The sequence below is a fragment of the Aspergillus pseudotamarii genome (genome assembly GCF_009193445.1).
Source record: "Aspergillus pseudotamarii strain CBS 117625 unplaced genomic scaffold BDV38scaffold_83, whole genome shotgun sequence".
Taxonomy (NCBI): Eukaryota; Fungi; Ascomycota; class Eurotiomycetes; order Eurotiales; family Aspergillaceae; genus Aspergillus; species Aspergillus pseudotamarii.
Genome location: NW_022475097.1, coordinates 12,485 through 39,363, shown reverse-complemented (window position 1 = coordinate 39,363; position 26,879 = coordinate 12,485). Strand labels below are relative to the sequence as shown.

The 26,879-nt window shown below is 45.2% G+C and overlaps 11 protein-coding genes across 11 annotated transcripts; 4 read left to right on the top strand and 7 right to left on the bottom strand.

Moving 5' to 3' along the window:
- Positions 1-77: 77 nt before the first annotated feature.
- On the bottom strand, positions 78-3,473 carry BDV38DRAFT_287740 (uncharacterized protein; the record flags this gene model as incomplete). Its single annotated transcript, XM_032060930.1, has 5 exons — positions 78-385; positions 479-613; positions 664-2,273; positions 2,351-2,524; positions 2,579-3,473. Coding segments are annotated over 5 exons (3,122 nt in total), but the record flags the coding sequence as incomplete, so codon positions are not given.
- Positions 3,474-9,056: 5,583 nt separating this feature from the next.
- BDV38DRAFT_261173 (uncharacterized protein) lies at positions 9,057-10,095 on the top strand. The gene is made up of 2 exons (XM_032056003.1): positions 9,057-9,337; positions 9,406-10,095. The coding sequence occupies exons 1-2, from the start codon at positions 9,122-9,124 to the stop codon at positions 9,544-9,546; spliced, it is 357 nt and encodes a 118-aa protein (XP_031908486.1). The 5' UTR covers positions 9,057-9,121; the 3' UTR covers positions 9,547-10,095.
- Positions 10,096-10,555: 460 nt separating this feature from the next.
- Positions 10,556-11,257, bottom strand: BDV38DRAFT_261171 (uncharacterized protein). Its single transcript, XM_032056002.1, has one exon. It carries the CDS (start codon positions 11,053-11,055, stop codon positions 10,816-10,818), a length of 240 nt encoding a protein of 79 aa, XP_031908485.1. The 5' UTR covers positions 11,056-11,257; the 3' UTR covers positions 10,556-10,815.
- An 849-nt stretch (positions 11,258-12,106) lies between these two features.
- BDV38DRAFT_210749 (uncharacterized protein) lies at positions 12,107-13,361 on the bottom strand. The gene is made up of 2 exons (XM_032052606.1): positions 12,887-13,361; positions 12,107-12,829 (listed from the first exon to the last, which is right to left on the bottom strand). The coding sequence occupies exons 1-2, from the start codon at positions 13,303-13,305 to the stop codon at positions 12,340-12,342; spliced, it is 909 nt and encodes a 302-aa protein (XP_031908484.1). The 5' UTR covers positions 13,306-13,361; the 3' UTR covers positions 12,107-12,339.
- A 1,580-nt stretch (positions 13,362-14,941) lies between these two features.
- Positions 14,942-16,321, bottom strand: BDV38DRAFT_287736 (uncharacterized protein; the record flags this gene model as incomplete). Its single annotated transcript, XM_032060929.1, has 2 exons — positions 14,942-15,961; positions 16,058-16,321. 2 exons carry the CDS (start codon positions 16,319-16,321, stop codon positions 14,942-14,944), a joined length of 1,284 nt encoding a protein of 427 aa, XP_031908483.1.
- A 32-nt stretch (positions 16,322-16,353) lies between these two features.
- BDV38DRAFT_275103 (uncharacterized protein) lies at positions 16,354-18,033 on the bottom strand (the record flags this gene model as incomplete). The annotated part of the gene is made up of 5 exons (XM_032057957.1): positions 16,354-16,367; positions 17,018-17,183; positions 17,247-17,460; positions 17,510-17,796; positions 17,863-18,033. 5 exons carry the CDS (start codon positions 18,031-18,033, stop codon positions 16,354-16,356), a joined length of 852 nt encoding a protein of 283 aa, XP_031908482.1.
- A 1,456-nt stretch (positions 18,034-19,489) lies between these two features.
- BDV38DRAFT_275102 (uncharacterized protein) lies at positions 19,490-21,224 on the bottom strand (the record flags this gene model as incomplete). Its single annotated transcript, XM_032057956.1, has 5 exons — positions 19,490-20,330; positions 20,384-20,467; positions 20,513-20,638; positions 20,699-20,757; positions 20,892-21,224. 5 exons carry the CDS (start codon positions 21,222-21,224, stop codon positions 19,490-19,492), a joined length of 1,443 nt encoding a protein of 480 aa, XP_031908481.1.
- A 1,273-nt stretch (positions 21,225-22,497) lies between these two features.
- BDV38DRAFT_287734 (uncharacterized protein) lies at positions 22,498-23,152 on the top strand (the record flags this gene model as incomplete). Its single annotated transcript, XM_032060928.1, has 2 exons — positions 22,498-22,964; positions 23,020-23,152. 2 exons carry the CDS (start codon positions 22,498-22,500, stop codon positions 23,150-23,152), a joined length of 600 nt encoding a protein of 199 aa, XP_031908480.1.
- A 612-nt stretch (positions 23,153-23,764) lies between these two features.
- On the top strand, positions 23,765-24,765 carry BDV38DRAFT_287733 (uncharacterized protein; the record flags this gene model as incomplete). Its single annotated transcript, XM_032060927.1, has 3 exons — positions 23,765-24,257; positions 24,309-24,447; positions 24,528-24,765. The coding sequence occupies 3 exons, from the start codon at positions 23,765-23,767 to the stop codon at positions 24,763-24,765; spliced, it is 870 nt and encodes a 289-aa protein (XP_031908479.1).
- An 87-nt stretch (positions 24,766-24,852) lies between these two features.
- BDV38DRAFT_287732 (uncharacterized protein) lies at positions 24,853-25,245 on the top strand (the record flags this gene model as incomplete). The annotated part of the gene is made up of 1 exon (XM_032060926.1): positions 24,853-25,245. One exon carries the CDS (start codon positions 24,853-24,855, stop codon positions 25,243-25,245), a length of 393 nt encoding a protein of 130 aa, XP_031908478.1.
- A 172-nt stretch (positions 25,246-25,417) lies between these two features.
- Positions 25,418-26,549, bottom strand: BDV38DRAFT_287731 (oxidoreductase; the record flags this gene model as incomplete). Its single annotated transcript, XM_032060925.1, has 2 exons — positions 25,418-26,201; positions 26,257-26,549. The coding sequence occupies 2 exons, from the start codon at positions 26,547-26,549 to the stop codon at positions 25,418-25,420; spliced, it is 1,077 nt and encodes a 358-aa protein (XP_031908477.1).
- Between the last annotated feature and the right edge of the window lie 330 nt (positions 26,550-26,879).

Genomic DNA, 26,879 nt, shown 5'->3' with positions numbered 1-26,879 from the left:
AATGGCCCTTGAGAGTCTGGCGCTCTGTGCCAGTCATTGTATCCCAGAGCTTGATAGTATCGTCGCTCGAGCCTGACGCCAGCGTATATCCATCGGGCGAGAAGGCCACTGATTGGACCGAATCCGAATGGCCCTTGAGGGTCTGGCGCTCGGTGCCAGTCGTTGTATCCCAGAGCTTGATAGTATCGTCGCCTGAGCCTGATGCTAGCGTACGCCCATCGGGCGAGAAGGCCACTGATTTGACCCAACTCGAATGGCCCTTGAGGGTCTGGCGCTCTGTGCCAGTCATTGTATCCCAGAGCTTGATAGTATGGTCGCGCGAGCCTGACACCAGCGTACACCCATCGGGCGAGAAGGCCACTGATAAGACTGAACCTAAATGGCTCTCGAGTGTCTGTAAGCTTGGGCTCCAAGAATCCTCTAAAATCGGTAGACTCTGTATTTGTCTTATTATTTCGCTAAAAAAAGTCTTTCTTACAATACTTTGGGTAGGTGTAAACACCAGTCCAGAGCCGTAGAGTTGAAGTGGAGCAATACCAGCTATATAAGTATTTTGAAGAGCAAACCTTTTTGCATCATAGAGAAAGTCTGAAATCTCAGTACCAATGCTTTTCTATAATATGTATCAGTCACTGCTTAACTGTAGGGTTCCAAAAAACTTACCCATGTATTTGATTTCAGTATATCTATCATTTCTATTGTATTAGATATACTTCCGATCAAAGCCAGTGCTTCTAACCAATGAAGGAAATGCTTCCTTAGAAAGGAGAGAATTTCAGACTCGGAGATACCACCTTCACTCTGTTCAAGATGATACACCCAGTAGCGGGAGGAGTATTGCAATTCAGCCGTCAGGTGCTGCTTGATAACCTGAGAGTCGATATCCTTGTGTTCTGTTCCGTAACTTGCTAGGCCACAGATATTGTGTTTAAGTCGGGTTTCCATAACACGCAGACAATGTGATGCTATCTTTCTATGTGTCTCTTGCTTATCCACGTAGAATGTGCTCTTTGTGTTGATAAGAAAGTCTCGAAATGATAGATGTAGAATCCGGACCGGCGCGTTAATATTTTCTGGCACGCTGAGAACTGAGTGGAATCCGTCCAAGCGATTGTTAACATCAACACTAGGTAAGTTAATCAGTTGGGAGAGGGTATTGACTGAAAGCGGAGTCGCAAGAAGAATAATAACCCCAACTATATCCTGAAACTCTTGCTTCAGCTGCTTGATCTCTCTCTCATTTGCATTTAAAAGAAGTTGATTTAAAACAGGCAAGTATGTTCTGTCCATCTGGGAGCCTGAGGTTGCTGCTGGGTCTTCAAGAATAGTCTGAAGACGCTTTTCTGGGCGCCATTTTGGGTCATCAACAAAACGGCAAACAGTGGCTGCGGAAATGAACAACGGAACCGCCCTCTTCACTAAAGTTTTAAGAACATCATCACCTGGCCATTCACCAGAGATTTTTCGCCTTCTTTTTATCCCTAAAAGTTCGTGTTTAAGAAAGACATAGATATCCTTTTCAACCACAGTGTTAGAAAGCTCGTGGAGGACTAGACATCGATGATTGTTACTTTCCTCAAAAATGGGACGGATTGGCAGTTCAGGCCGGCTTGTTAGGAATATTCGGATATGCCTAGTTGTACATCCCTGCAGCTGAGGCAAAAGCTGAAGTATAGCCCGTATGTCATCCTTATGTTCGCATTCATCCAATGCGTCGATCACAATCACGATGGTCGTGGGCTTATTTTGGTCCAGGCTGAGAAGTGGCCCAAGGAGCAGTTTATTAAACTGCTCTTTTATCGATTTACCTGATATATATGGGTCTGTGTCAATGGCTAATTCAACGTGGCGAATTAATGCAGGAACTTGAAGCAGAAGCTGTGCGCAAATTGTGGTGAAGAACCTTTTGGCAGAATCACGGCCCCCCTCTCCACGTTTAAAGAAGAAGCTAGCCCCGAGTTGGCCCTTCTCCTTAAATAATTGGGCTATAGTTCGAGAAATGGTTGACTTCCCAGTTCCTGCCATACCGTTCAACCAGAATATACATTCTTGGTTTGGAGTTTTTGCCCACTCAAGGATCTGGTGAAGCAAGTCAACCCTCGTTTCAGGATGGCATCTCACCTCATGCTCAGCATCCAACGCATCAAAACTCGAGCCTTCTACATATGGCAGTTTGTCAAAGACCTTTTTGTGCTTGCTGTCAATACTGAGGACCTGGACTGTAGCACTTGTGTTTTCGACAGCACAATGCACTTCTCTTATAGATCTCTCGACTTAAGAACCAATTAATAGATTATCCTATTAAAAAAGGTAATAGAGTAAATAGAATATATAGTTGAGCTTGACATACTCTGTTTGATTGGATCCATATTCACGACTCCCTGTCCCGAAATAATGTGAAGAATTTCTTTTGCATAGGATGCCGCTGTCGCCGCAGAGTACGGCTGCCAGACCTTGTTCTTATGGGAATCAGCATAATCACATATGCCTCGGATGACAAGGCAAGGAAATGAGTCCATGAGTCCTAATCAGAAGTAAGATACTGAGATTCTTCTTCCAGATGGATTGTAGTACTGACCAGCAGCCTCCATTTCAAAGCAGATAATACTTTTCTCCCGTGCCCATCTATCTCTTAGGACGGCATCTTTCATCACTTGATCCGCTGATCCGATGGTCCCGTAATGTAATTGTGGAGAGTTATCAGACCGACTATCTCTCTTTACAAGGTTATTGTTCTGGCTGCGACAAGCCTTACAAGTTTTCTTTCCCGCTTCGTGAACAAAATCTGACTTAAAGAGAAAGTCCTTCTGAGATCCTGGATACTGAAACCTTTTTCCGAGTGCTGGATAGCTCGATATCATATCCGCCAATGTTTTAGAGATATTATTTTGTCCTTTCAGCTCATACTGTGCTTTGAGCTGAGCAACAGCGCCCAAAACAATGTTTGGGGGTTTGTTCAGTTTGCCGCCAATCTGTATAAACTCACTTTCCTGCAATGACTTCCCAAAATCGTACTGCACAACAGCATCCGATGATTTTGAGTGGAGGCTTATCACCACATCGCCCAATCGGATATCTCTTATATCTTCCATATCGTCTTCAGAGTCCTCTGAATCCTCCTTTGCTTCAACACCTATAGAGTTGCCATTCCCTTCTGCACCATAGTATGGTGCCCCACCGCCAATTCCAACCATTAAGCCAAATCTGACAGCTGGAAAGCTACGGATCATATCTTTGGCCACATTAGCCGCAGATACCTTGCCTGTTGTTGCTGCTGGCAGGCAAGCAATCACCACATTGTGGTCACCGATCCGACCAAGGGCATATGTATTCGCATCGTGCAGATCAGTTGCTGGAAGAACAGGGTGTCTTTCATCCAACATGGCTATAGCGGCCACTAACTCGGTCTCAGGTAAGGCACATATCCAGCCTACGGTGTAATCGCTATAGGCGAACTTTTGAGGATCGGTCATGGTCTACTTTCCAACGGGTGTGCGAATGTGTTGTCGGTGAATTTTGGAAATAAAGAATATACAAGCAGTATCATTCCTGAGTGTTACTGTACATTTGAGGAGTATTGCTCGGACGTGGTGAGTTGTCAGTGCGGGGTAATTAGGATCAGCAACAGTCACCAATTATATCCATTGCTGCGTAGCCAATGTGACAGCCACAAAATATTGCATATTTTCTGTTATCTGGGATGTAGTTCGTTGACAAGATTTCAAATATCCTGGATAAGGTTGAGCGTTAATTGAACCAGATTAGGGGCCATTCTGAACTACACTATGTAGTGCTTGATGGCCAAGGTCGTTACCAATAAGTTTATTATCCAGACATAGAATATCCAACGGATGACACGTACTTGTTGTCCTCCGGTAAAATATACCGGTTATGATACCTCTTTGTATTTTACAATACATACACGGGAAAATTATGCTCCGAAGTAATATCCCAAGTGGGATTAGTGCTGTTTCACTTTAGGGTTGCGGAAACAATCAAAGAGTATAAGTGGTGACACCAGTTTCCGGACAGCCTGTACCATCCGGCTTATTTTCCAGGGTGAATCCGGCCTCGCCCATTAGTATATATATCTTATGCCAGATGAATACATGGTAAGGGGAATACGGCAAATGAGTACCTTCTATTCAGAGTTTTGGGATGTCAGGTGTTTATATGTTGGCAGGGGATGGCGCATGATCCGTACGACGGACTAATACGACAGCCTATCTCAGGAGGATTATCCCCCAGCTGCATACACTGTTACTAGGCCCAGCTCAAATCTAGATTGCCTAGCTCTAGCAAACCGCCTAAATTTATCAAATAGGCCTGGATTGATCATAGAGATACCATAAAGCGGAAAGTAACTTCATGGTGCAGTTCTCGTCGAATCACAACCCTGATACGTAGACCAATAAGATCCCAGATCCTTTCACGCAGCCCTGCGTAATGCTTGCTACGCTTCGCTCCGTGGCGCAACACAGAGCTTATGAGGATGGGAATCTTAACCTCTGAGAGATGAGGTAACTCTAAAAGTCAGCATTGGTAGTTATCGTCATACTTTAGTATATATAGTTACCCATACAGAAGGGCCTGTGAGGCTATTAACAGCTAGTCAATCATATGGCACCTGTTCCAACACCTACCCCCAGTGAGTATACAATGAGTATATGGAAACAGTCTCAATCATTGGATATACTCTACCAGCTACTCAAGAGTACAGACGCGTCCGAAATGTCCTTCCATCAGTTGTACATTCAGGTTGATTTTCAAACCCTAATCCTCTCCCGTATTCGGTTAGCACAAAACCCTATTCCTAGAGATATCCAATGATACGCCGCAAATACAACTATAGATATATTTAAGCTTCCGGGATTACCGTACCTAATCACCTGACGCCCGGCCCCACCTGACGCCCCATTTTTTGATATACACCGACTTTTCGATACTTTTCAAATCATCATAACTCTGTCAATATGGCTTCAATTGAGGCAGCGATAGCTGTGATCGAAAGCCTCAGGCCAGGAGAAAAGATAAATTACACAAAAACTGCCAAAGAGTATGGTATAAGCAGGTCTACACTATCTCGACGTCATCGTGGTGTCCAACATACTCGAGCAGAGCAATATAATAATCAACGAATCCTCAACAACGAGCAGGCCAAAACACTCATAAAATGGATCAATGATCTAACTGATAAAGGCCTTCCCCCTACGCTTGAGATGCTACGAAACTTCGCTAAGGAAATTACTGGAAAAAAGCCAGGAAAACAGTGGCCAACTCGATTTTTGAAGACATATAATGATCAGCTTACTGCCCGCTATATAACTGGGATTGACTCCCAACGCAAGCGAGCTGATTCAGCATATAAATACTCGCTTTAATTTGAGCTAATAGCTAAAAAGCTTGAGAAATATGACATACAGCCTGAAGATATGTACAATATGGATGAGAAAGGCTTTCTTATCGGAGTATTATCAAAAGGCAAAAGAATCTTTTCTCGTTCTAAATTTGAGCAGGGGGGGTTCAAGCAACGCCTTCAGGATGGGAATAGAGAATGGATTACTACAATTGCTTGTATCTCTGCAGATGGAAGCTTTCTTTCCCCGGGTCTTATATATCAAGCTGTCTCGGGTAATATCCAGGATTCCTGGCTTCAGGATTTCAATCCTGAGCATCACACATGCTTTTTTGCATCATCCCCTAGTGGCTGGACGAATGATGATATTGGATATGCCTGGCTTACCAATATCTTTGATCGAGAAACAAAGGAAAAGGCTCGAAGGCGTTGGAGGCTTCTAATCCTTGATGGCCACGGATCTCATATAACAATGAAGTTTATTAACTTCTGCGATAAGAATAAGATCCTTTTGGCTATCTATCCACCTCATTCTACGCATACACTGCAACCGCTGGATGTCAGTATCTTTGGTCCTTTGTCTACAGCGTACAGCGCTGAATTGGAGCAATTTTTACATGATTGTCAAGGAATAAGTCATGTCACAAAACGAGACTTCTTTCAGCTCTTTTGGCCAGCGTGGAATACTGCTTTATCAAAGAAAAATATTGAAAGTGCATGGGATTCTGTTGGTTTATATCCTTGGAATCCTGAAAGGATATTGATACGTTTTACTAAAAAGAATAGTACTAGACCATCATCTAGTGATTCGTCTAATTCTGTCCTAAGTGCAGAAGATTGGAGACGTATTGAAAGGCTTCTTCAGCAGACAGTTTCTGATATCTATGATAAAAAGGCTCAAAAGCTCAGTTCTACCATGTATTCTCTTTCTACCGAGAATATTCTGCTTAAGCTGCGTTGTTCAGGTCTTGAAAAGGCTTTAAAGAATGAGCAGAAGAAACGTCAGCGTGGGAAACCACTTCCATTTGATTTACGTGCTTTGGAAGATGGTAATGCAATCTTTTACTCACCTAATAAGATTCAAGAAGCTCGGGATCTTCAGGCTCAGAAAGATGAAGCTATACAACTTGATAAAGCTGCCAAGCAAGATAGAAAGCTTCGTCGGGAACAGGAAAAGAAAGAAAAGCAGCTTCTAATAGAAGAACGCAAGAGAATCCGAGCTTTAAATAAGGAGATACGTGAGCAGACAAACGTTCAAAAGCAACGCCAAAAGGAAGAAGAAAAGCTTATCAAAAAAGCTAATCTACAGCTTCAAAATGATATGAATCAGGCTGCTAAAGGCAAGGCTAAGGCCTCTATACCGTCAACTCCAAAAATTAGGAAGGATATTAGTGATCAAAATGAGGTTGTTGTTGCAGAGGCTTCATATAGTGTAAATCGTCGGGGTAGGCAGATCCGTCTACCTGCGCGCTTTCGGGATCATTAAAATAGTGATATATTTTCTATATAGTTCAAATACTAAACCACCAAGAAATCACACGATAGTAAGCAATATATGTGGTTGTAGAGCTTCATCTTTAACTCCGGTTTTCATAGGAAATCGGGCGTCATGTGGAGGCGGGCGTCAGGTGATCAGGTACGGTAGGGTTTGAAAATCAACCTGAATGTAGAACTGATGGAAGGACATTTCGGACGCGTCTGTATAAAGGGTAGATTAGCTAGTGGAACCAAATAATTCTCGCGTTACTGTAGCTATTTAATGTATGACCATATTTGTACTATCTAATCAGAATCACAAGAATAAAGAAGGAACAGAAGTAAGTACTACTTAGTCGTCAAGAATAGCAGGGCACACTAAGTCATATGGCCCCGAACGCAAGAGTGCATCCAAATATCACCACAGCAATGCACATGGCCCCCACACTATACTGCCCCGCTGGTCCCTCATCCCCAGGGGTAATCAGGGGCAAGCCGCTGTGGACAACCTTCTGAATCGCTGACTGAAGCCCGAGTATGAAGATTGTTGAGACAATAAAACACGCAAGACACCCTGCACTCGGCACCGCCATCGCTGCGCAATTCACCCATTTGTAGCTGGACCATAGTCCTGTCGCGAAAAGCATTGTTGCTAACATATTAACGAGCATTAGACAAAGGCCCACTAGTACTGCAGGTCGTGCACTTCCGAGAACCCTATCGGCGGCCTGATCTCCAAAAGTTTGCAGACGTTCGAAAGTGTCCCCAAGAACGGATTCCACTGGCGCTGGCAACGTAGTAGATATATTTGCGGGAAGTGAGTGACATTCAGTTCGGTTTGAATTAAACTCGATGCACAGTTGTTCGGTGCCAATAGAGATCGCCTGAGGAACACTATCGAGTCCTAGATGTAATCCGGGTATACGAGCAGCTGCTGTGGCGAGGGTTTCAACCCCGTCTGTTACCATTGTGGCCACTTCAACAGGTCTTGTTAAAACCGTGGTTGGTGTGCTTTCAATAACAGTCTTCATATTGTCGGTTAGGTCTTGTGCACTAGGTGGCAGAGAATCCGGCAGCCCGCGATGCTTGATGGTATGTGGCTGTGGAAGGTGGTTTGTCCAGTTAATCTAGGAAGAAAGATCAGCATAAGCACAGAGATAATGGCACTGATGAGTAGCTAGTATGTACGACGAACATGAATGGTTGCAATGCCTCTTTTCTTGACTATTGGACTACATAGGAAAATAATAGCCAAAATCACTGCCACCAGCGATGCTACGAAAAGACCGATAGAAATTAGCACCACCATTCGCTTTTTCCAGACATCTTTCCTCTGGGAGGTGACTGGAGACAAGGCATCTTCCATCCCAGAGTTACCACCGCGTGATATAAATGTAGTGCGTTTTTCTGGCCGACTATATGCCCCTGCGATTCGAACCTTAGTCACTGTTTCTGTAATATTTGCCAGGGTAGGCTTAGAAATCTCGGAATGCATTTCCAAACAGAAAAAAGTATTAATAAATAGTAGAAAGAGATCTACTTGTATAACAATAAACGAAGCACCAAATTCTATGGCCGAATAGGGACGAGTTAGCCCTGCTTTATATTTACTGTCAAAGAGACCCCTCAAGAATGCATATAATGAAAACGCGCCTTCATATTGCTAACATAGGGCTGATAAAAAACATCGAAAGATGCTCTTATGTAAATCATTCTAGATCTCGGAGAATATTAATTGTGTGTTCTTTCTACTTAAGTGTTATAAATAATCCTCATCGTAAGTACAGTAATGTTGGTTTACCATATATAAACTATATACAACTGCCGAAATATAAGAAGCAGAAAGAAATGCAAAGGGAAGATTTCAATTAAATTAGTAATTCCGCGCTTTAAGTGACTGTTAGCTTATATGTTATCTGGTAGTAAAAGTTGTTATTGGGTATCTTATTTTAGTAATACGGGTGTCGTTAGGTTTCTACATGATAAATTCCCTGGCAGAATCCCAGCGTTATGAACAATATGCCTACTGTTCATTGCGTATTCCGCCCTTTAACTCTCTCCACTTAGCGCAACTATCCACTATCTTAGTGTATCACCAGTGGTACGCTAAGCTACTTGTAGACTAGTTCCCGGACAGGTATCTACGGGTAATCTCGGAAAACGGAGACTTTGGACACTATCTCCCACATGATTCGGTATCGATTCACAAATCCCTTGCAATGTGGGACAAATTATTATCAAAATATATATTGCCCTGCCTCCCGTTACTAATTGTTGACATATGCACTTATGTCTGTTAAGAACATCTACTGTACTATGTACCGAAAGAGGGAGAGAATTCCAGGCCTTCGCAATATCTCCCGGCGTCGGGAAACTATTTTCCGAAAATGCAGCGAGCTCAGCCGATTCGGTGTTGATGTGTGGGTAGTAATCTGCACTGGAGCTCGGAGCAATGTTTTTCGATCTTCGGAATCTGAATTATTCGGCTCTTTAGACCGCCAAATAGTACGCTGTCACTTCCTTACGTCTATCGATATGATTGATTGCACAGACACTGACTATCTCTTATCTAGATGCGTGCATCTTATCGCCCGACCTGGAAAGGACTGCGCGATTATGATAGAAGACTACGTGAACGCCGTCCCCTAAAGTTGGTTGAGCGGCTCGAGGCGGCAAGTAATGATGTTTCTGCGATCGCTGGTTACCACAAATAGACCTCCCACAGAGCCATTATACTCCATTGGTTTAAAGATACAGGCAGAGCTTTCCTGGCCTGGGTTTCTTCGAGCCTGACAGGGAGAACATATGCAAAAGGATTTAATTGATACTGTAGCAATCTGCTATGGAATTTTACTGGTGTACTCTTACTTTTTAACAAGGTATAGTATCCACACAAGCCTAATGATCAGACAAATAGTGCTTGAATACTTTTGAAAGCTCAGGGAAGAACGGCTGTGTATCCTAATGTAGCTATCTGCCGCGCATACGAAAGAATACACATATTTGTTGAACAGTGCTTGGAGTGGAAATAATTAACAGTGATGACGCAGCCCGAGAGTCTTCCTTAATTATAATAGACATGTAGGGTCGAGTCCTTATATTTATGTTCATGTATAGCATTCTTACTACAGAGATGTGCAAAACCAGCTTCACTGATTTGCACTCTTTCATTAACTGAGGGCCCCATTGCCAAGACACTAGCCGGGAAATTGAGTGCGGGTTATTGGGCTCTGCATGCAACATGTGAGCATCAACGTTTGGCGAGCAGCTCCACCAATTAAGTTCTGAAGCTACAATTTTGACTGAATTATGAGTATGATTATTCATATGTAGGAGTATAGAATAACTCGACTATGATTAAATCGATAGTCAAAGAAATTTAGAATTCTATGAATTTCCGAAATGCGCTTTAATCAGCGAAATAGACTGGTGGCGACTGGACCCTATGGATTCGCCACTGTATTGAAATCTAGAGGAAGCATACAGCATGTTTTAGAAGATAGTGAAGTCTAAATAAATCCTGTTCCTCTCCCAGGACCCCCTTCTGGAAAGAGATCAGGAAATAGTGAAAGGAAGAAACCGGAAATTAATTAAAGTCTATTATATCCGAAATCCTATAAAGGAAATCCGACCTGACGCATGCCCCAAGGCAAGCATATTTGATTTTATCGCCGAACAAGACGGCCGAGACTCAGGAGGAAGCCATAATACTTGTTTCCCGTTCAAAGCTATCCAATAACCACGCTGTATAGATACCTCTGGATTCATATTGAGTGAATTGAAGATAGGATTGCCACATCTAGATTGAATCTTGAATGATCCTAGGTTAGTGGTGAGATATGAACCATCTTTAGAAAATTCAAGTTCAGTAACAGTTCCATCAATACTCAAGGTTTCTTGTAGGGCACCCGTCATTGGGTCCCAGAGCCGCACTGTGTTATCATCGGAGCCGGACGCCAGCAGCCGGCCATCAGGTGAGAAGACTACCGTATTAATCCAGCCTGAATGACCCTTGAGAGTCTGCTGTAGGGCACCTGTTGCCGGGTCCCAGAGCCGGATTGTCTCATCATTGGAACCGGACGCCAGCAGCCGCATATCAGGTGAAAAGGCCACTGACTGAACTGAGCCTGAATGGCCCTCAAGAGTTTGAAATTCTGCAGTCCAATTCTCCTTAACTTCTGGCAACTGGCATATCCAACTAGGAAGGTCTTGCTTGAACTCATTACGGATTATTGCGGGTGCAAATACTAAGCCTGCGTGATAAACCTGGAGTGGTCCTTCGTCGGCTATCCGACGATTCTTCTGAACAAAGTGCTTTGCAGCATGTAGAAAGTCAGCCAATACAGAATCATCATCACCCTGTGCCTATTAGTATTAAATCACAAATAGCTGCCCTGCTATATACTTACAGGTATAACTGTATGGAGAAGATCAAGCATACCCACCATCTCCGATATAAGACCCAGCAGGCTCATTGCTTCCATCCAGTGCAGAAAATGCTTCTGGAGGAATAGCTGCACATCTTCTATTTCATACGAAGCCTGACTTTGCTTAAGATGGTGTATCCAATAGCGACAGGAATATTGCAACTCCGGTGGTAGATTCTGGTGAATAATTCGAAAATTGATTTCTGTCCTACGCGTTCCAGGGCTTGAAAGGTTGCAGATATCTTTATGTAGAAGACTCCGCATAGTTCTGAGACATGATTTAGCAATGTCTTTGTGCTTGCTTGGCTCGTCCACACGAAACTTCGTTCTAAACTGGATCAAAAAGTCCCGGAACGACAGATGTAGAATCCTAACAGGCTGATCTCGGTCTTCGGGGATGCTTAAGACCGATCGGAATGAATCCAATCGATTCCTGATCTGGTCTGCTCCTATTCCAAGAAATAGTGATAGTGTATTTATAGAAAGCGGAACTGCAAGAAGGATGATGACACCTACAATATCCTGGAACTCTTGTAGAAGCTGCTGCTGTTCTGACTCATCACTCTCTTGGTCATTGAGTAGTTGCATCAGAATTGGCAGATATATCTTATCCATTCTCGACACATACTTCGCTTGGTCCTTTAGAAGCTCTGTAAGACGCAATTTGGGTTCCCATTTTGAATTTTCAATGTAACGGCATACAGTGGCAGCTGAAATAAACAGTGGAACAGATATCTTGACCAGTTCTTGGATGACGTCATTGCTAGGCCAGTTTTCGGAGATTCTTCTATCATGTTTGATTTTTGCAAATCGGTCTTGTAGGAATAAATATATATCGCATCTGGTTACTTCTTCAGGTATCTCATGAAGAGCTAGGTCCTGATATTCATGGTTCCCAATCTCTGAAAATCCAAGGCTGATTAGGAGTTCAGGCCTGGTGGTCAAGAAGATCCGAAGGCGAACTGATTTTGCCTTCCGCAGAAGAGGTAGCAATCGAATAATGTTTCGGACATCTTGATCATTTTCACATTCATCCAAAGCGTCAACCACCAGCACAGCGATTTGAGGTTGTCGGCCGAGTTAGTCAAGTCTGAGCAGCGGTTGAAGGAGCAGTTTCTCAAACTGCTCCCTGAGTGATTTTGATGTAATGTCAGGGTCATGATTGAGTGTCTTTTGTACACCAAACCTCAGCTCAGAGTTCCAGAGCATCAATTGCCTTGTTAACGTCGGGAAAAACTTCTTTGCGTTTCCTCGGTCCCCGTCACCCCTCTTAAAGAAGAAGCTGGCACCTAGATTGTTTGTGTCCCTGAGCGACCTTGCCACAGTCCGAGATATTGTGGATTTTCCCGTCCCAGCCATTCCCTTTAACCAGAAAATGCTCTTTGGGGATGGTGAAATAGACCATTTCATTATCTTCTGGAGGAGCTCCGTCCTAGTGCCTTGGAGACATTGGACTTCGTCTCGATCGGAGAATGACTCAAACCCTGCCTCTACTGACCCTTCCAACTTCACAAGATCAATATGTTGATTGATACGATCTGTATTCCGGGAGACACCAGCCATCATAGAACTATACAGATCATGAGTAAATTGTACAGAGCTGGAGTATTCTGAATGATGAACTTACGTCTGATCCACCTGTAACGATAAGAGGAATGAAGATTTATATCTCTCCATGTTCTTCACAATGCCCTTAGTCTCTGTGCGTTTCAGGGGCCACTTTAAGGCTCGCAATCCCACTTTCCTCATCAGACGTTTCCCCCTTCCTGGATCAAGTCTTACTTCCAAGGCTTGGAGGTCGGAGAGGCAATGCGCAATATCGCTAACTAGTCGCGAGGATGTGGGCAGCGCCCTTCCGCTATCACTTTGAAGGAAGCTCTTCAGGTCTTGCAGTGTCCCTTCGAGACTTACAATCGCCTTTTGCATGGTTAGAATATCGTTTCGCGCATTGTTCACCTCCTGAATGTAGCCCCCGCAAAGCTTTACGAGGCTTCCCGTCAGTTGAATAACGGCGATGACGCTCGCCGTTGAGGATACACCATCCATTTGGACGGACACAGCATCAAATCATATTCCCACACAGATATGTACGATGGCGACCCGGGTGTAAGACCTCCGGTCTGAAATATAGGCTGGGCATTTTCTGACGAGCTGAAGCGGGGTAATTTAGGCCTCAGGCGCGAGGCTGTAATTCAAATTCCATGCACATAAACTAAACTGACTAATCGTGCAGTTTCATAACCAGCACACCACTATGACTGGTTGAGCATGCACTACCTAGTTCTACTGTCGGCCCGAACCGACCCAGACCCATCTCAGTTGCCTGTGTCCCTAGCCAACCTCACCAACTTGATTAAGAGCATGACATGTCGATTATGGCAGCCACGGCTTGTACCATCCCAGCTTGTTATGACCCGTGATATGATCAGCAGCAAGTCGCTGTCTACTTCTCAGGTGGCAGAAGCGGCTGGCTGCAGCAAGCATTCGATCATAACGATCAGTGCGAATCTCCGAATGTTTGGCGATGTCTGAGCACCCTTGATCCTTGGCGGCCGTCCTCCTAGGATTACGCCCATCATGCTTGAAACGCTCTGCGACTATTTGCTAGAGAAACCGGATCTATACCTGGACAAGATGGCAGAGTTCCTGTACGATGAATTCAATGTGCTCCTAACGACGTACACCGTCAGTCGCGCCCTTCGAACACAAGGTTGGACAAAGAAAGTGGCTCGAAAGGTAGCACAAGAAAGAAACGCGGATCTGTGGGATCACTATCTGTACCAAATGTTAGATTTCCGCTCGTATCACCTAGCCTATGTAGATAAATCAGGCTGGTCTCTACACAGAGTGTCACCTGTCCATGTTTCCTCTTTCCAGTGGGGTCGGCGATGCCAGATTCTTCCCGCATATTGCTAGGATGGTATTTTGATGTCGCGAGTCTTCCAAGGATGGAATGATGCGAATATATTCGAGGATTTTGTTAAACAGCTTCTTCAGTATTACAGCTGATGGCCAGAGCCAGTCTGTTCTTATTATAGTCAACGCATTGTTTTACTATACTGGGCGGATACAAGTGCTGTGCTCAAATACTGGTGTCAAACTGTTGTATCTACCACCGTACTTGCCTGATCTTAATCCAATTGAAGAGTTCTTTGCAGAGCCCAAAGCGTTTGTGAGACGAAATTAGCAAAAATCCAGATATCAAAATTTTGAAGACTTCCTTGAACGGAGTCTGGATGTCATGGGACCTAGAAAAGAAAGTGCGCAAAGCCATATTCGACATGCAAACATTGAAGTCAAAGAGCAATAAATATAGACGTATCGTATCTCGCAGAGTATGCACTACAAGCTTATGACTCCTTTCTTACCAGGTTTAGCTTTGACAAGAGTGCCCATTATAGTGGTTCCTGATAAGCCGGGAAGCCGGTACTCGACCACAGGAATTAGGGGTGAAATATCAGACATTGTCAGCTTCTAGAGTAGGCTGCAGAACATGGGCTGAACGGTTTGCCTCCATTCCAAGGGGCAATCGACGGTCATGTTAAACAGAGACCTCATGACGTAATATGTAAAGGTCCATTTCAACGTACCCATTTTTTAGGCTAGAGTCTTGGCGGTGGGGCCCTGGATTAAGAGAAGAGTGCAAATTGGTGAAGCTGTTTTTGCACTTGGCTGTATGAAGCTAGGCCAGGTTAGGCCCAGTTACCACCACGGTAGATCTTAAATGAGAAGGCACTGCTGCAGGGTGGATAGGACATAATCGATCCTGAGCAATAATCGCATACCGGTGATTCGCATGATTTTGAGAATACTGGGCAAATAGGCGATCCACACGCGCCAGTGGCAGATAGAAAACAGTAGCAGGAATACCAATCTCATATAGAATACCCTTATCACCAGATAGTGATTTTAAAGGTGCCGTGTAGTCCTGTGGCTTGTGAATTGTTTTTTCACCAAGTAGTCCTGGCGCTGCTGGTGGCTGCTCATATTCTAATGACATATCCAAGGAACAGGCGCTTGAAAGAGACTTTGCTCTTAAATCTGGGGAATAATACGGATTTAGATTTCCATATTTTGTCATCTCAACCAGTGCGGTGAATGGCTCCGGTGACTGCCTTCTGCTAGATAGCGCTGTAGTGGTCTCGTAGACGGAAGCGCTGTACGTTGTGCTTAGCGGTGGGCGAATAAGGGAAAACGTGGCCCAGCATCTTTGCGATTCCTCTTGCGATCGATAGAGCCTTCTCTCTGCACCTCGGTGGTCGAGCAATGGCATTGCCCCGATTAAGATAGGGAAATGCTGTACTGTATACAACCAAAGACGCCGATATGCCTGTAGAAATCCTGATTGACCAGTATGCCGAGACCGTCGCCGTGGGCGAAACTGATGCCAGAGAGATTTCCGGATCGTGTCTCTCGGGCCATCCGGAATCAGCCTGCGTAAGGCCAGAGCACAGGGCAAGAAGTACTTTGTATCTTCCATAAAAGTGTACATCGACGGCATTATCCTCGAGATGGATAAGACTCGACGCCCAATTGCTTTACGTGTTGCTTGGTCTGTCACCCGTGGCATCAAGGAGCCAGATCTGAGCAACTGAGAGATGTACACATGGTCATTAGTGGACCACACCGGTGACCGTCCTTGCAGCATTTCCACCGACTCGGGATCTAAATCTCCCATGTTTCCAGCCCCCATGATCAATGTCTATGTATCTAGTATATGTCGAAGGTAGTGAGCAAGCTCCTAGTGTTACCTAGGATCAATGACTGTAGTAGTCGGTTAAGAGTAATCAAGACATACATCAGGAGACTTCATCCGGAGCAGCCTATTGATTTTGCCCGCCGTAAAGCCGGGCTGCAGGCTCTGATGCTGGAGCACTTGAGCTAGTATGTCAAGCATTGGTCGGTCTTGCTTCCGGGTGTAGATACGCTCAATAACGCCTCTCTCGCTTGAACCTAGACGGGAGAGGCACCTCCGTGTTGCCGGTGGTATTAGCTCGGACTCTGGTTGGAGAAAGCTATTATCTTCAGACAAGACCACTTCTTCGGGGTATTCCTTTCGCATATTGTAGGTATGTATTCAAGCCAAATATCAATCTAAGATTCGATGTCTCTATTGCCGCAAGTCACAGTATTTATTGAGATCATGATTCAAAAAGGTCCTCCACTCATTGGGTTGAGAGAATTCTTATATTATACATGGTGTGAGAATAGATTTATAATCCATGGTTCCAGATGTAGAAAAAAAAGATAGGACACAGGCAACGCATAACAAATCGTCTAAGCCACTGACAAGATTTGCTTTTTGCTATGCCATGAAACACAACTCCATTACCGAAAATAAGTTGATATCAGAAAGAAGTATTATCAATTTCACTTTGCACTACAGTATATTAGCTAAATAAGTAGTATTACCAACATTCTCGTCACACTAGAGGATATTTTGTCTATTCATCTTCCATTTAGCACAATATGCTACCCATATGCCTTTTCTTCTGAAATATCTTAATAGATAAGGGATAGATAAAGTCAAAAGTAGAGAGCTATGAACCCGAACTATGCTAACACTTCTAACACTCTGTAAGCTTTCTCATCAATTAAACCAAATAATGAAGAATGGAGAGCGGTACATATTATGTGACAGTCGAAGCTATTGGTCATTCTCTTCTTTGAGGGCCTTGATAGGAGGCTGTCGGACAGCTCGGCTCAAGAAGGACAAGCTCATCCGTGCCATGCATATCGGAGCACCGTCCATTATCACCATCAACTCTATTAGGTAGGCTCCGTGGAGGGTCTCTTGCGGTATAGAAAGGGAGCCCCCCTTGTTCTGCTTGTCGGTTCATCCAGTGCTCACGAATCTGATCCAGAGCTACTTTGAAATCATCTAAGATAACTGTGTCACACATGCACTTGAAGACAAACGACAGCTTGTATAACGATTCGGGTTAGGCACAGTTTGTTTAATTGTTGGGCACCAGTATACCTCTTACCTTCCAAAATGGCTCAATCCCAGCTGGTAGGGCAGTGGAGATTACACCGAATACGGCGCAAATATCTATTATTATGAACCCAACAGAAAGACACATCAGAATTAACATAATACCGAACCGTGGGCTGACTTGTATGAGAGTCGGTAAGCTCAATGCATAGCACTTATTGATCGCATGACATAGTGCATAGCTAGCGTATAACCACCACGGTTCTCTGAAAGTTATTAGAAATCCGGACGTTATATATGGTGGGAAGTACAGACCGGAAGAATGGCTCCAGAAACCTTGTTTTGAGGAAGAGAAGCTTTCCCTGATTGAAGAAGGAAAAATTTGCGTAGGTCTCCAGTAGCCAATACGGTTGGGCCAAGAGCAAACTGCCCAGAAAGACTCGCGACCCCCAGGGAGGTAAAAATGGTTTGATCTTGATCCATGCGATTATATTATGCAGGGTATAAGATATATTTAGGCCGATGGCAGTAATGGATAAATACCAGCCATATACTGGTTTATGAAAGAAGATGAAGGCACCATGGCCAGCGGCTAGCAGAAGCTATGGAAAGGGTATAAGGCTCATGTACAAATGGTTCAAGATACTGACCGAGATAAATCGACTTACCTCAAGTACAATGAGCTTGTGTAACATTTTGGACCTCTTCATGTTGGATGCAGTTAATACTAGCATCACAACTAGCGCACCTACCAATAGCCCTTGTCCCCAGGCTTCCAGAACCAGACCATCTAAGTCTTTTGGTCTGTCAGCTGCAGTATCAAAAGATACGGGGTTCATTTTCGAAAGAAAGGGTGACATATGATGGGAAATAAAGAAAGAGGAGAGCTCATCAGATGTAGCTAACTTGTAGAATAGAGATGTATACTCCTATACAGGTTCATCTGTTGTATATATCCATTTAGAATCATGCCACGAAAACCTCCCTGTGAACATTCCTCTGTAGAAGAAGACTTGCAGCATTCATGTTAGTAGGTTATTCTGAAAGAATGTTTGAGAGACTTCTACTGGCTACGTACAGTCCCAAATAGTCAAGCTATGGTTGGAATCCACCACCAGGTTACTCATGCCTCATGCTATCTCCCTAGTGAGTATGGTTTGGTTGGCCCTGCTAAATAATTCTGCTATTACCGTATGTCTAGAAAGCTATTTACCCATCGTATTACAGATTGAGATATCTAGTTTGTTGCCTCCCTTACTGGGTCTAACTGAACATAGCAGGAGAATGTTTAACTCAATTCGCAAGGAGAGTAACAAAAAAGGCGGTATAGGATTTCCATCTTGAAGCAACGACTATATTGGATATCTGTTTTCTTTCACAAGGACGGCGACATGAGTCTTGTCTTTGCACATTTATATTTGCAAAGGCCATTCTTGGTCGACTTCCTCTGAGCGTAGGCAGAGCAACAATTCATCTTTCATATCCAATTCTTTTTCAGTAGAACGCTATATGCTATGATAATCTATAGCATATGGATTCCTCGCTCGTTATCGCTTTTATACTAATAAACGATGACCGCAATCCTGTAAAAGACGATGGACTTGAAAGTAGCTGTGCTGAAACTACCAGCGAAGAAATAATATACAGCATGTTCAATGACGAGGCATGAAGAGCATCGATAGTATCAATAAAGTTGTCACTCTACATACCTTTGGCTTCCCTGTCTGTACAACTCAATGTATTGTGGCTGCTTTGCTAATTAGTTAATACTAGTATAAATTATTCCACTGGTGCCAGAGGTTTGAATGTGAATTATTGTTGTTCTCGATGCATCAGCTGTAATGAATCGATAACTGGTAAACTATTATACCTGCACAGCCTTACGGCTTTCGGGGTGTGGGAAGGAACTATTGGACACGTATAGTCTTGTGATGCCCGGGGTTACGCAGTTTCACATTCTTGTTGCAGAACCCTTCTTAAATTAAAGCTCGATGAGATGGCTGATACACCCCGATACTGAATTGAAGGTATGATTAAACCCCTTGTAATGTATATGTTACTCAGCCAATAAGCAAAATAGGAATCTCTAGATGAAAAGAATGACGGGGTTTGCCTCTCACTGAACCGCATCAGATGTAAATATATTGCAGATGAGGTGATATACAGCGAAGAGCATGTAGTATCCACCACAGGGCTGCAACATTATCGCCTTATTGTTTAACTCTCTGTTCTTGAACAATCAGGATTGTTTCGACCGTCAAATAACATGCTCTTTCCCTTGCCATTACAGGCTAATTAGACAAACCCCATGTCCGCCTTCACGATATCAGATGAATCTGCCAAACTCAGATGGTTCTTGACAAATTTAGGCCACGTGTTGGTGAGTACAAGATACTTGATACTATCCTGCGCGTCATCGAAGACTGTCGTGTTGAATGTCTCTGGGACAGCCCCCATGTAGAAACTGGGGGTCTCCTGGCTCAACGCTTCCAATGACACCGGTGATAAGCGTGCCTTGGAGGAGCCGTCGGGCGTCTCGAACGGTGTGGCAGGATTAACATCATGCAGGTTTCCGTACAGAGCCCGGCCGGGACCCTCAAAAACAACTTCGAGTCTTTTAAGGTCTCTGGAAGAGATATTCACAGGAAATTCGGCATAGTAAACGCTAACAAAATCGACGTATATAGATAGGGCTTGGTTAAATTGTTCCCTCGTGTAGCAGTCGGCCCTAGGGACGGTGCCATTTTGAACGGCCTCCTGTAGCGAATTTTTCCATTGGGACACGCTGACCAAGAAGGCAATATTCTCACCAGAGAAGTCATGCAGCGCAGCAAATCTCTGAGGAGTGGGGTTTTGTTCAAGGATATAATCAAGACTTGTGAGGGTCAAAGTATTGTGTCGAGTGTCGTTGCTCATCCTGGCAGTGCTATTCTCTAGATTCAAGTCAGATGTGGCCGTATTCGCTATGGTAAATGTCGGGCTGAGACTATTATATTTTGAGATAGCCATTTCGTGTTGCAGTTTCTTTTGTGCAATTAGGTTGCGCATCCTTTCACAAGAAGCCCCATTACGCCTCACCTCCCAGCAGGGAATAAGTACCGTGAAGATCTCTATTACCAGAATTGAAAGACAGATCCTATATTCAAATCAGGGGAATTAACACAACTGATTTTGGTTGGGAGCGCCTACCACTGTGGCGGCCGCCAGTACTGGTTGACTGACTTCATTGCGGGCACATAAAGAGCGATGAGCCACATGGGAGTGGCGTGAAGACTATAGATATTAGGGACAGAGCTTCATTCTCAGCCTAGCACTTACTTCGCGATAGCGCAACCAAGTGTCTGGACTCGCCAGCCTTGCGTATCGTGGATCCGCCGAGATTTCCAGAGGATTATTGGGGCAAAAATCCAAGACCAGAAGACCTGCCAGAATATGCCAGGCCACCTGCGTATCCGTTAGATGTATGCGGTCTTTGGACGAATGATAGACATTAAATCCTTTTACTTCTTACCATTCCCACCCTCGACCCATCTCTGACTTCTGTTCCATTTCGGTACCATGGACTTCGGTACCAGGAATACCCTAGGAGCTGTGCCACTTACGAGATAACACCCACATTAGGACCGTAAGAGTGAGCTGGCTGGTCAGTTAGATGAAATGTGTCGGTAAAACTTATGAGTGTAAGCGGCTATCGCACCTGGCACAGGAGAGAGATACAAATAATAATGAATAATTTCGGGGCATTCCCAAGCACGCTTGGTTTGGGCCTTGAGCCAGGGGAAGAGCGGATGCAGCGGCTGTTGTAGTGGACATATTTTTTCTGAAGCGCAGCAACATAGAGAAACTGGCTGTTGGATGCATGGAATAGGGCAATCCCGCATGGCAAATAGGTACCCATGATCCAATACTCGATATCTCCAGGCATCAATGCGCCAATCATGCATCCAAACTGAACAGATACCCAGTAAATATGAAGAACAGCAATGGCAGACAGTGATAGAGGTAGACCTCGAACTCGGAGTACAGGCATGTTTCGGTGGGCGATTAGATAGGCAATACCAAAGGCGATGATAGCGGTCCAGCTACATCCCTAGCAAACCCACCATATACTCACCGGGGTATATGACAGCTGTGGCTCAGAGTCAGAATTAACTCCGAGTTCTGATCCCATACTGTGTGAAGTTTCTCGTCTTCCTATTCTGAACAGACATAAGCAATTGACCTAAGGCGTGGTCTAGGAAACAGTGACAAGCTCGCCTGGGGCTCGTCAGCAACCTAAAAGTTGTCTGCTGTGCAAGGAGTATCAGAAGCAAATTGGGAAATGATCCAGGTCTGCTAAAGGCATGGTACTTATTATACAGTGCTGAGCAAGTGTCATTTGCCTAAGTGAGCCAGTGTGGTTCTGCTTGTAAGGGGTTTTGGCCTTCGGTTGTACTTTAATGAATAATATCCATTGATAACCATTAATATTGAGATAATCCAGTTATTCCTGTGTTTTTATTACGTGTGACATTGTGCAAACTGTTTTCAAAAAAGTCAGAGTTATGAATCCATTGGGCCTTCTCTCCTTATTCGACCAAGTACTATAGCACTTTTTGACTGTGTTAATCAATGTGAGAAATATCACTCTTTACATTATTAGGACTATTTGTAACTATAGTCTAATGACTATACACCAAGAGTAATGAAATGTGTAATGATATTTGGTAAAGCAGGGAGTCGGAAGTGCAACCGACTTGTGGCTTTAGAATATCTGATTTATCACGGGTAATACACTATACCCAAGATAGCCTAGCGTGTCACGTGTAACTAACCCCCAACTAGAAGAGGGTATGAAGAAGTCATGCCAATTGCTAGGCGACAGTCAAGTTTAGCAGGCCTCCGTGGTCGGATTCATTATACAGGAAACTTACTATCATTCAACACGGAATCATAGCATTGGAGTATTTGCTTAGTGAGGCATTCTTTCCACACTCTTATCATAGCCCCCCACATACTACTCTATATAATCAACATTTACTAGTAACACAGTAGCTCTCACAGATACCTCTATTAATGGGTAAAAATATCAAAACTGCAATCTTGGCAAAATATCAAGATCCTATAGGTTTTGAACTAACGCTATTTGATAAGTATTGTCAGACAATATAGGACGGAGTAAATTGCAGCAGGAGATCCACGTTCCACTAGTCAACAATTCCATTTGTTATATATAAGGCGCGTGGTTTCCCTGGCAAGGCAACTATTTCCATATAGTCATGAAAATTTAATTGGAGCAAACAGCGCCAGCCATATTGAATAACATGGAGGAAACATCGCTTCCCATACAGCCATTGACACCTGTAAGAATTCCGAAGGCGTCAGACCGCGCAGAGTCCCTCTCCTCAATGACGCCGAGTGGATCCTTGCCGACCCAACCGACACAAATAAATGGCAAACCCAAGCGGAGGGGCTCATTGACTAATAATAATGAGTACCAAGCGCCTTTGCAAAAGAAAGCAAAGTTGGAAGAGGAAACCGCCTCATCCGCTCCTGTTCCTGCCGCGGGACCTTTACCGAGTGTTCTCAGTCTGAGTGCACAAACTCCAGGTCCTCGGTTGCTGCCAAGCCCCATTCCACGCTATAGACAGCGACAGCGGGTTGGTTCATTCATACAACAGCCCCCCCCACAGCGATATCCCCCAATACTTCTTGCACCATTTCCATTCACTCACCACCCTCATGAACATAACGAAGAAGTCTACAATGAGCTTGCTCATTGGTACCAGCAGTAAGTCAATGAGTCCTCAATGAGACATTTCCGAGTTGTTAATCAGATTCCACAGGTTCCGACCGCAGATGTGGTCACTAGTAGCTTCGGTGATGGGAATACGCTGGGAGCAAGCGGAAGAGATTGGATGGCACATGGGCTGGAACGAGATTATGCGGCGCTCCAGCAGACCATCAACAGCTCATTAAAGTATTACTGAGAAGCATACATTGGGGGTATAATATGTCGGATTATAGGACTCTCTTCATATTATTCTAGGAGAATCATTACTTGCATTTTTGCTTATCGAAAGATAAATTCTTCAGTCATGGTATAAGGAACACAGCTCTTCAGACATGCTTTAAACTGTGGTCTAGATTAACTTTGCATAGCTTGTGGATATGTATCATATACGAAGTTGTATCAACGCCGATTGTGCAATCCCTGGTGTGATAGTTGAGCATAATCTCGCTAGGTAATTTGTCCTAGGCTTTAACTCCTATTGGGCCCTTTTAAAGTGTTACTATGTGTGTTACTAATTCCGATGATATACTGCAAAGGCGGCTAATCGCGTCCTAGTGGCCCATAAATTGCAGCGGCGCTGCCTTTCTATAAGGAAACAGTCAATAACTTTGTGAGTCAATATCTGCTGCCATGGGTTTATCCGTGCGAAATATCAGGTCTACAAGAATCCTGTTACGCAGGGTGATGACAATCTGGCCGAACTGGCAACGCGCCGGGACGTGGTCTCCTCGATTGAAGGATCTTGCCAGACACCCATTAATCGGATAAATTTCTACTCCGGTCTAAAGAGCATAGGAATGGTCGAGGGCCCAGCCTTCTGGTGTGTCAAGGAAGGATTCTATGACGACCAATACCGCGTCAGAGCGACAATCGGGCTCTTCCGCTGGCCCGAAGATGGCTTTCCACAGCCTCACGTTATCCATCCAACGTCCTTGGACAGTATCTTTCACCTAGCACTCATCGGATATTGCCATAGTGGCAAAAGGACTGTTCCCACCATGATTCCTTCATCTCTGCGCCGACTGTATGTCAGCAGGACGGGATTGAGCTATCCAGATAGTGACGAGGTCCAGGAGTATACCTGGCCAGAAATATTAGACCGTCGTGGAGCGTGCTTCAGTGGGTTCGCTTTGAATCAGAGTAATGGTGCTTTGTCGGTGCAGTTTAGTGATCTGAGATTGACTACCATCGCCAGCTCTAGAGATGATTCTGTTGCTGATACACTGGGCGGGCTGCAACTGGCATATCAAATACAGTATCAGCCCGAGCCCGATTTCCTGGACCCCAAAGGTGTGCTTCTGAATGACAAACATACATCTAGGTAGGACTCGTTAACAGTAGAACGCTATATGGATATGCTCGCCCACAGAAATGGCGATCTTCGCATCTTGGAGCTGAATGTTGGGGATCGAAGCTCAACAAAAGCCTTGCTGCATACCCTGTCCGTGTACAATGAGGCCGGTGGAATAGTCTATCCCAGGTATTCCTCGTTCACCATGACAGTGGTTCGCAAGAAATGAAAGAACGAGAACGCACTAATACGAATGGTGGGCCTGTCAGACTCACCAATTTCTCCACCGAAGGCGTGACGCTTCAAACGGGCTGGCGTCCCTCGCCTGAGCCCCAACCCATTGACCTCACGAAGCTTGAGACCGACAGCCATCCCGATTGGATCTCCTACCACTGCGCCTTCTACCCGGATGGGTTCCGACGGGGACATTCCTACGCCAAGGCCTTCATCCCGAGAATCCCGCGCCATGAAGCCACCTTCGTCGAACAGTGGATTGAACCAGACTGAGACTGCCACCCGCAGGGCTCTCTGGTACGGACCGGGACAGGAACAGATACCGACGCGCGGTGGACCAACGAGATAATTCAATTCATAATGGAAATGCCGCTTCCGGTCCAAGAGAACCTGTTCCCGCCTATCGAAGACAAACCGTCGACGGGAAGCATAGCAGCCACGCTGGAGTTTGCCGAGCGGCAGCAGAAGGCGCGTGAGGAAGGTCGAGAAGATTGGAGAGCGCTGGAGGATGACAGCTCCACGAGACTCAAGGCGAGAATGGTCAATGTCTCGTTGACCTTGTCGACGGAGATCAAACAACGACTGCCGTCCGAGGGCGTTCGCTGGCTGTACCTGCGGAATAAATACAAGCACATTCTACAGGGACAGATGGATATGGAGGTTTTGCTGTTTAACGAGAAGATGGATTTGATTGCGATCAGTCATCAGACAGCAGTTCTTATTCCGCCGGTTTCTAAGATTCAGAAGCTGTGAGCCTGCGGTCGGGGTGTATCAGTGGCAGCGACCAGTTGAACGCTGTATCACGTAAACGGGACCGAAGCCGTCGATATTAGATGGATTTACCATGCGTCAGCATTCCTCTTGGATTATGATATTCTCTATCTTCTCGGTGGCTATCTATATTTAACCCCCGTATCCTGGATCCTTACACAAACTGCCCTCTGAACTCTCTCTCCCTTTCCCTCGTAGGTGCATTCTTCAGCTGCCCCTTCAGGATCTGCTGCGACCTCCACTCATTCCACTCATCCACCGACCTGGTCTCATTCGCCTCCCCAGACTGCAACGGCGGGACAATGCCCCCCACAAAACGCGCCAAGGACGCATTCTGTCTCGGCCGCAGTAAATACGCCACACTTCTCCGCGGGACCATCGCCTGGTCCCCGGGGGCCGTGACAACCCGATGCAGGGAGCTGCGCAGCAGGCCCCCAGTCCACAGCTCGAGGGTATCGGCGACATTGACGACAGCGCAGCCAGGCTCCGGACGAATAAACTGCCAGTTCTCGTGCACATTGGCCGCACCTGGGGGAAGGACTTGCAGCCCGCCCGCGACGTTGAAGAGGAGCGTCATAATACCCATGTCGGTATGGCCACCAAAGGAGATTTGACAGTAGTCGGGTTGCTGGGCGCTCGGAGGGGTCCAGATAAGACGGACAAGGGTCCCAGAGCGTTCCGTGGGAGGACACATGGCGGAGACCGTGCCGGGGGCAATGCCGAGGCCCGTCTCAAGACTGGCGAGCACACGATCCAACACAGCATGGCTGCAGGAGATGAAGTCGCGGGTTTGAGCTGTCTTGCGAGTGATGGTCTCCGGGTGAGGGAGCTGGGGCTCGGCGCAAGCGTTTTGGAGCATGTCATCCTGGGCGACAGAGTAGACGTAGATGTGGTCGAACTGTCCGGGCGCTGTCTTGGTGGTCCCGATCGACTTATACCTGATGTGCTCGTTAGTCAGGTAATGAAAGAGGGCAGTCGGGGAGCACCACATACCGTGTAAAATCGGGAGGTGTGTGGTGATATCTGTTCAGCATGTCGTGGTCCATCTCCGATAGGTCGCCCGTCAGAGAAAACATGTCTTCTGCATATTGCAGCATTGCCGTTCCTCGGTCGGAATCGTGCATATCCAGGAGAAAGAAACCCCACTTTTGACATGCAGAAAGGAGCTTCTGGGCTTCTGCTGGACAATTGTGTTCCAGCGCCGAGAGAGAGACTTTGGTCAGGGCCACCACGGTCAAACCCGAGGGGAAAGAGGGGCATTGCTCAAAAAGCTTGGACGTTGGCATTGCTGCGCAAGGACTGATGGTGCTTAAACCCCTTGTCCGTGGTGGACAAGATCTACAGTAGGCGGGATAAAGGGATTATATATATAGGAAAAGAACAATACTACACCCACCAATCTATAGAGACATGAGACCCAAGGTGCAATGTGACCTTTACAAGAAGTAGACCCATTTTACTTCCGGTTTTCCTTTCACATTGGCGCCAAGTCGAAATGGTTGGTTCGTTCGTCTAGGAAAAGCCCTGAAGTAAGGTATAACTTTGAAGTGGGGTGGCATCCGTAGCGTGCTACTGGCAGTCAACGTGGTGGTGGGTCACAGTGATATATAGCAGAA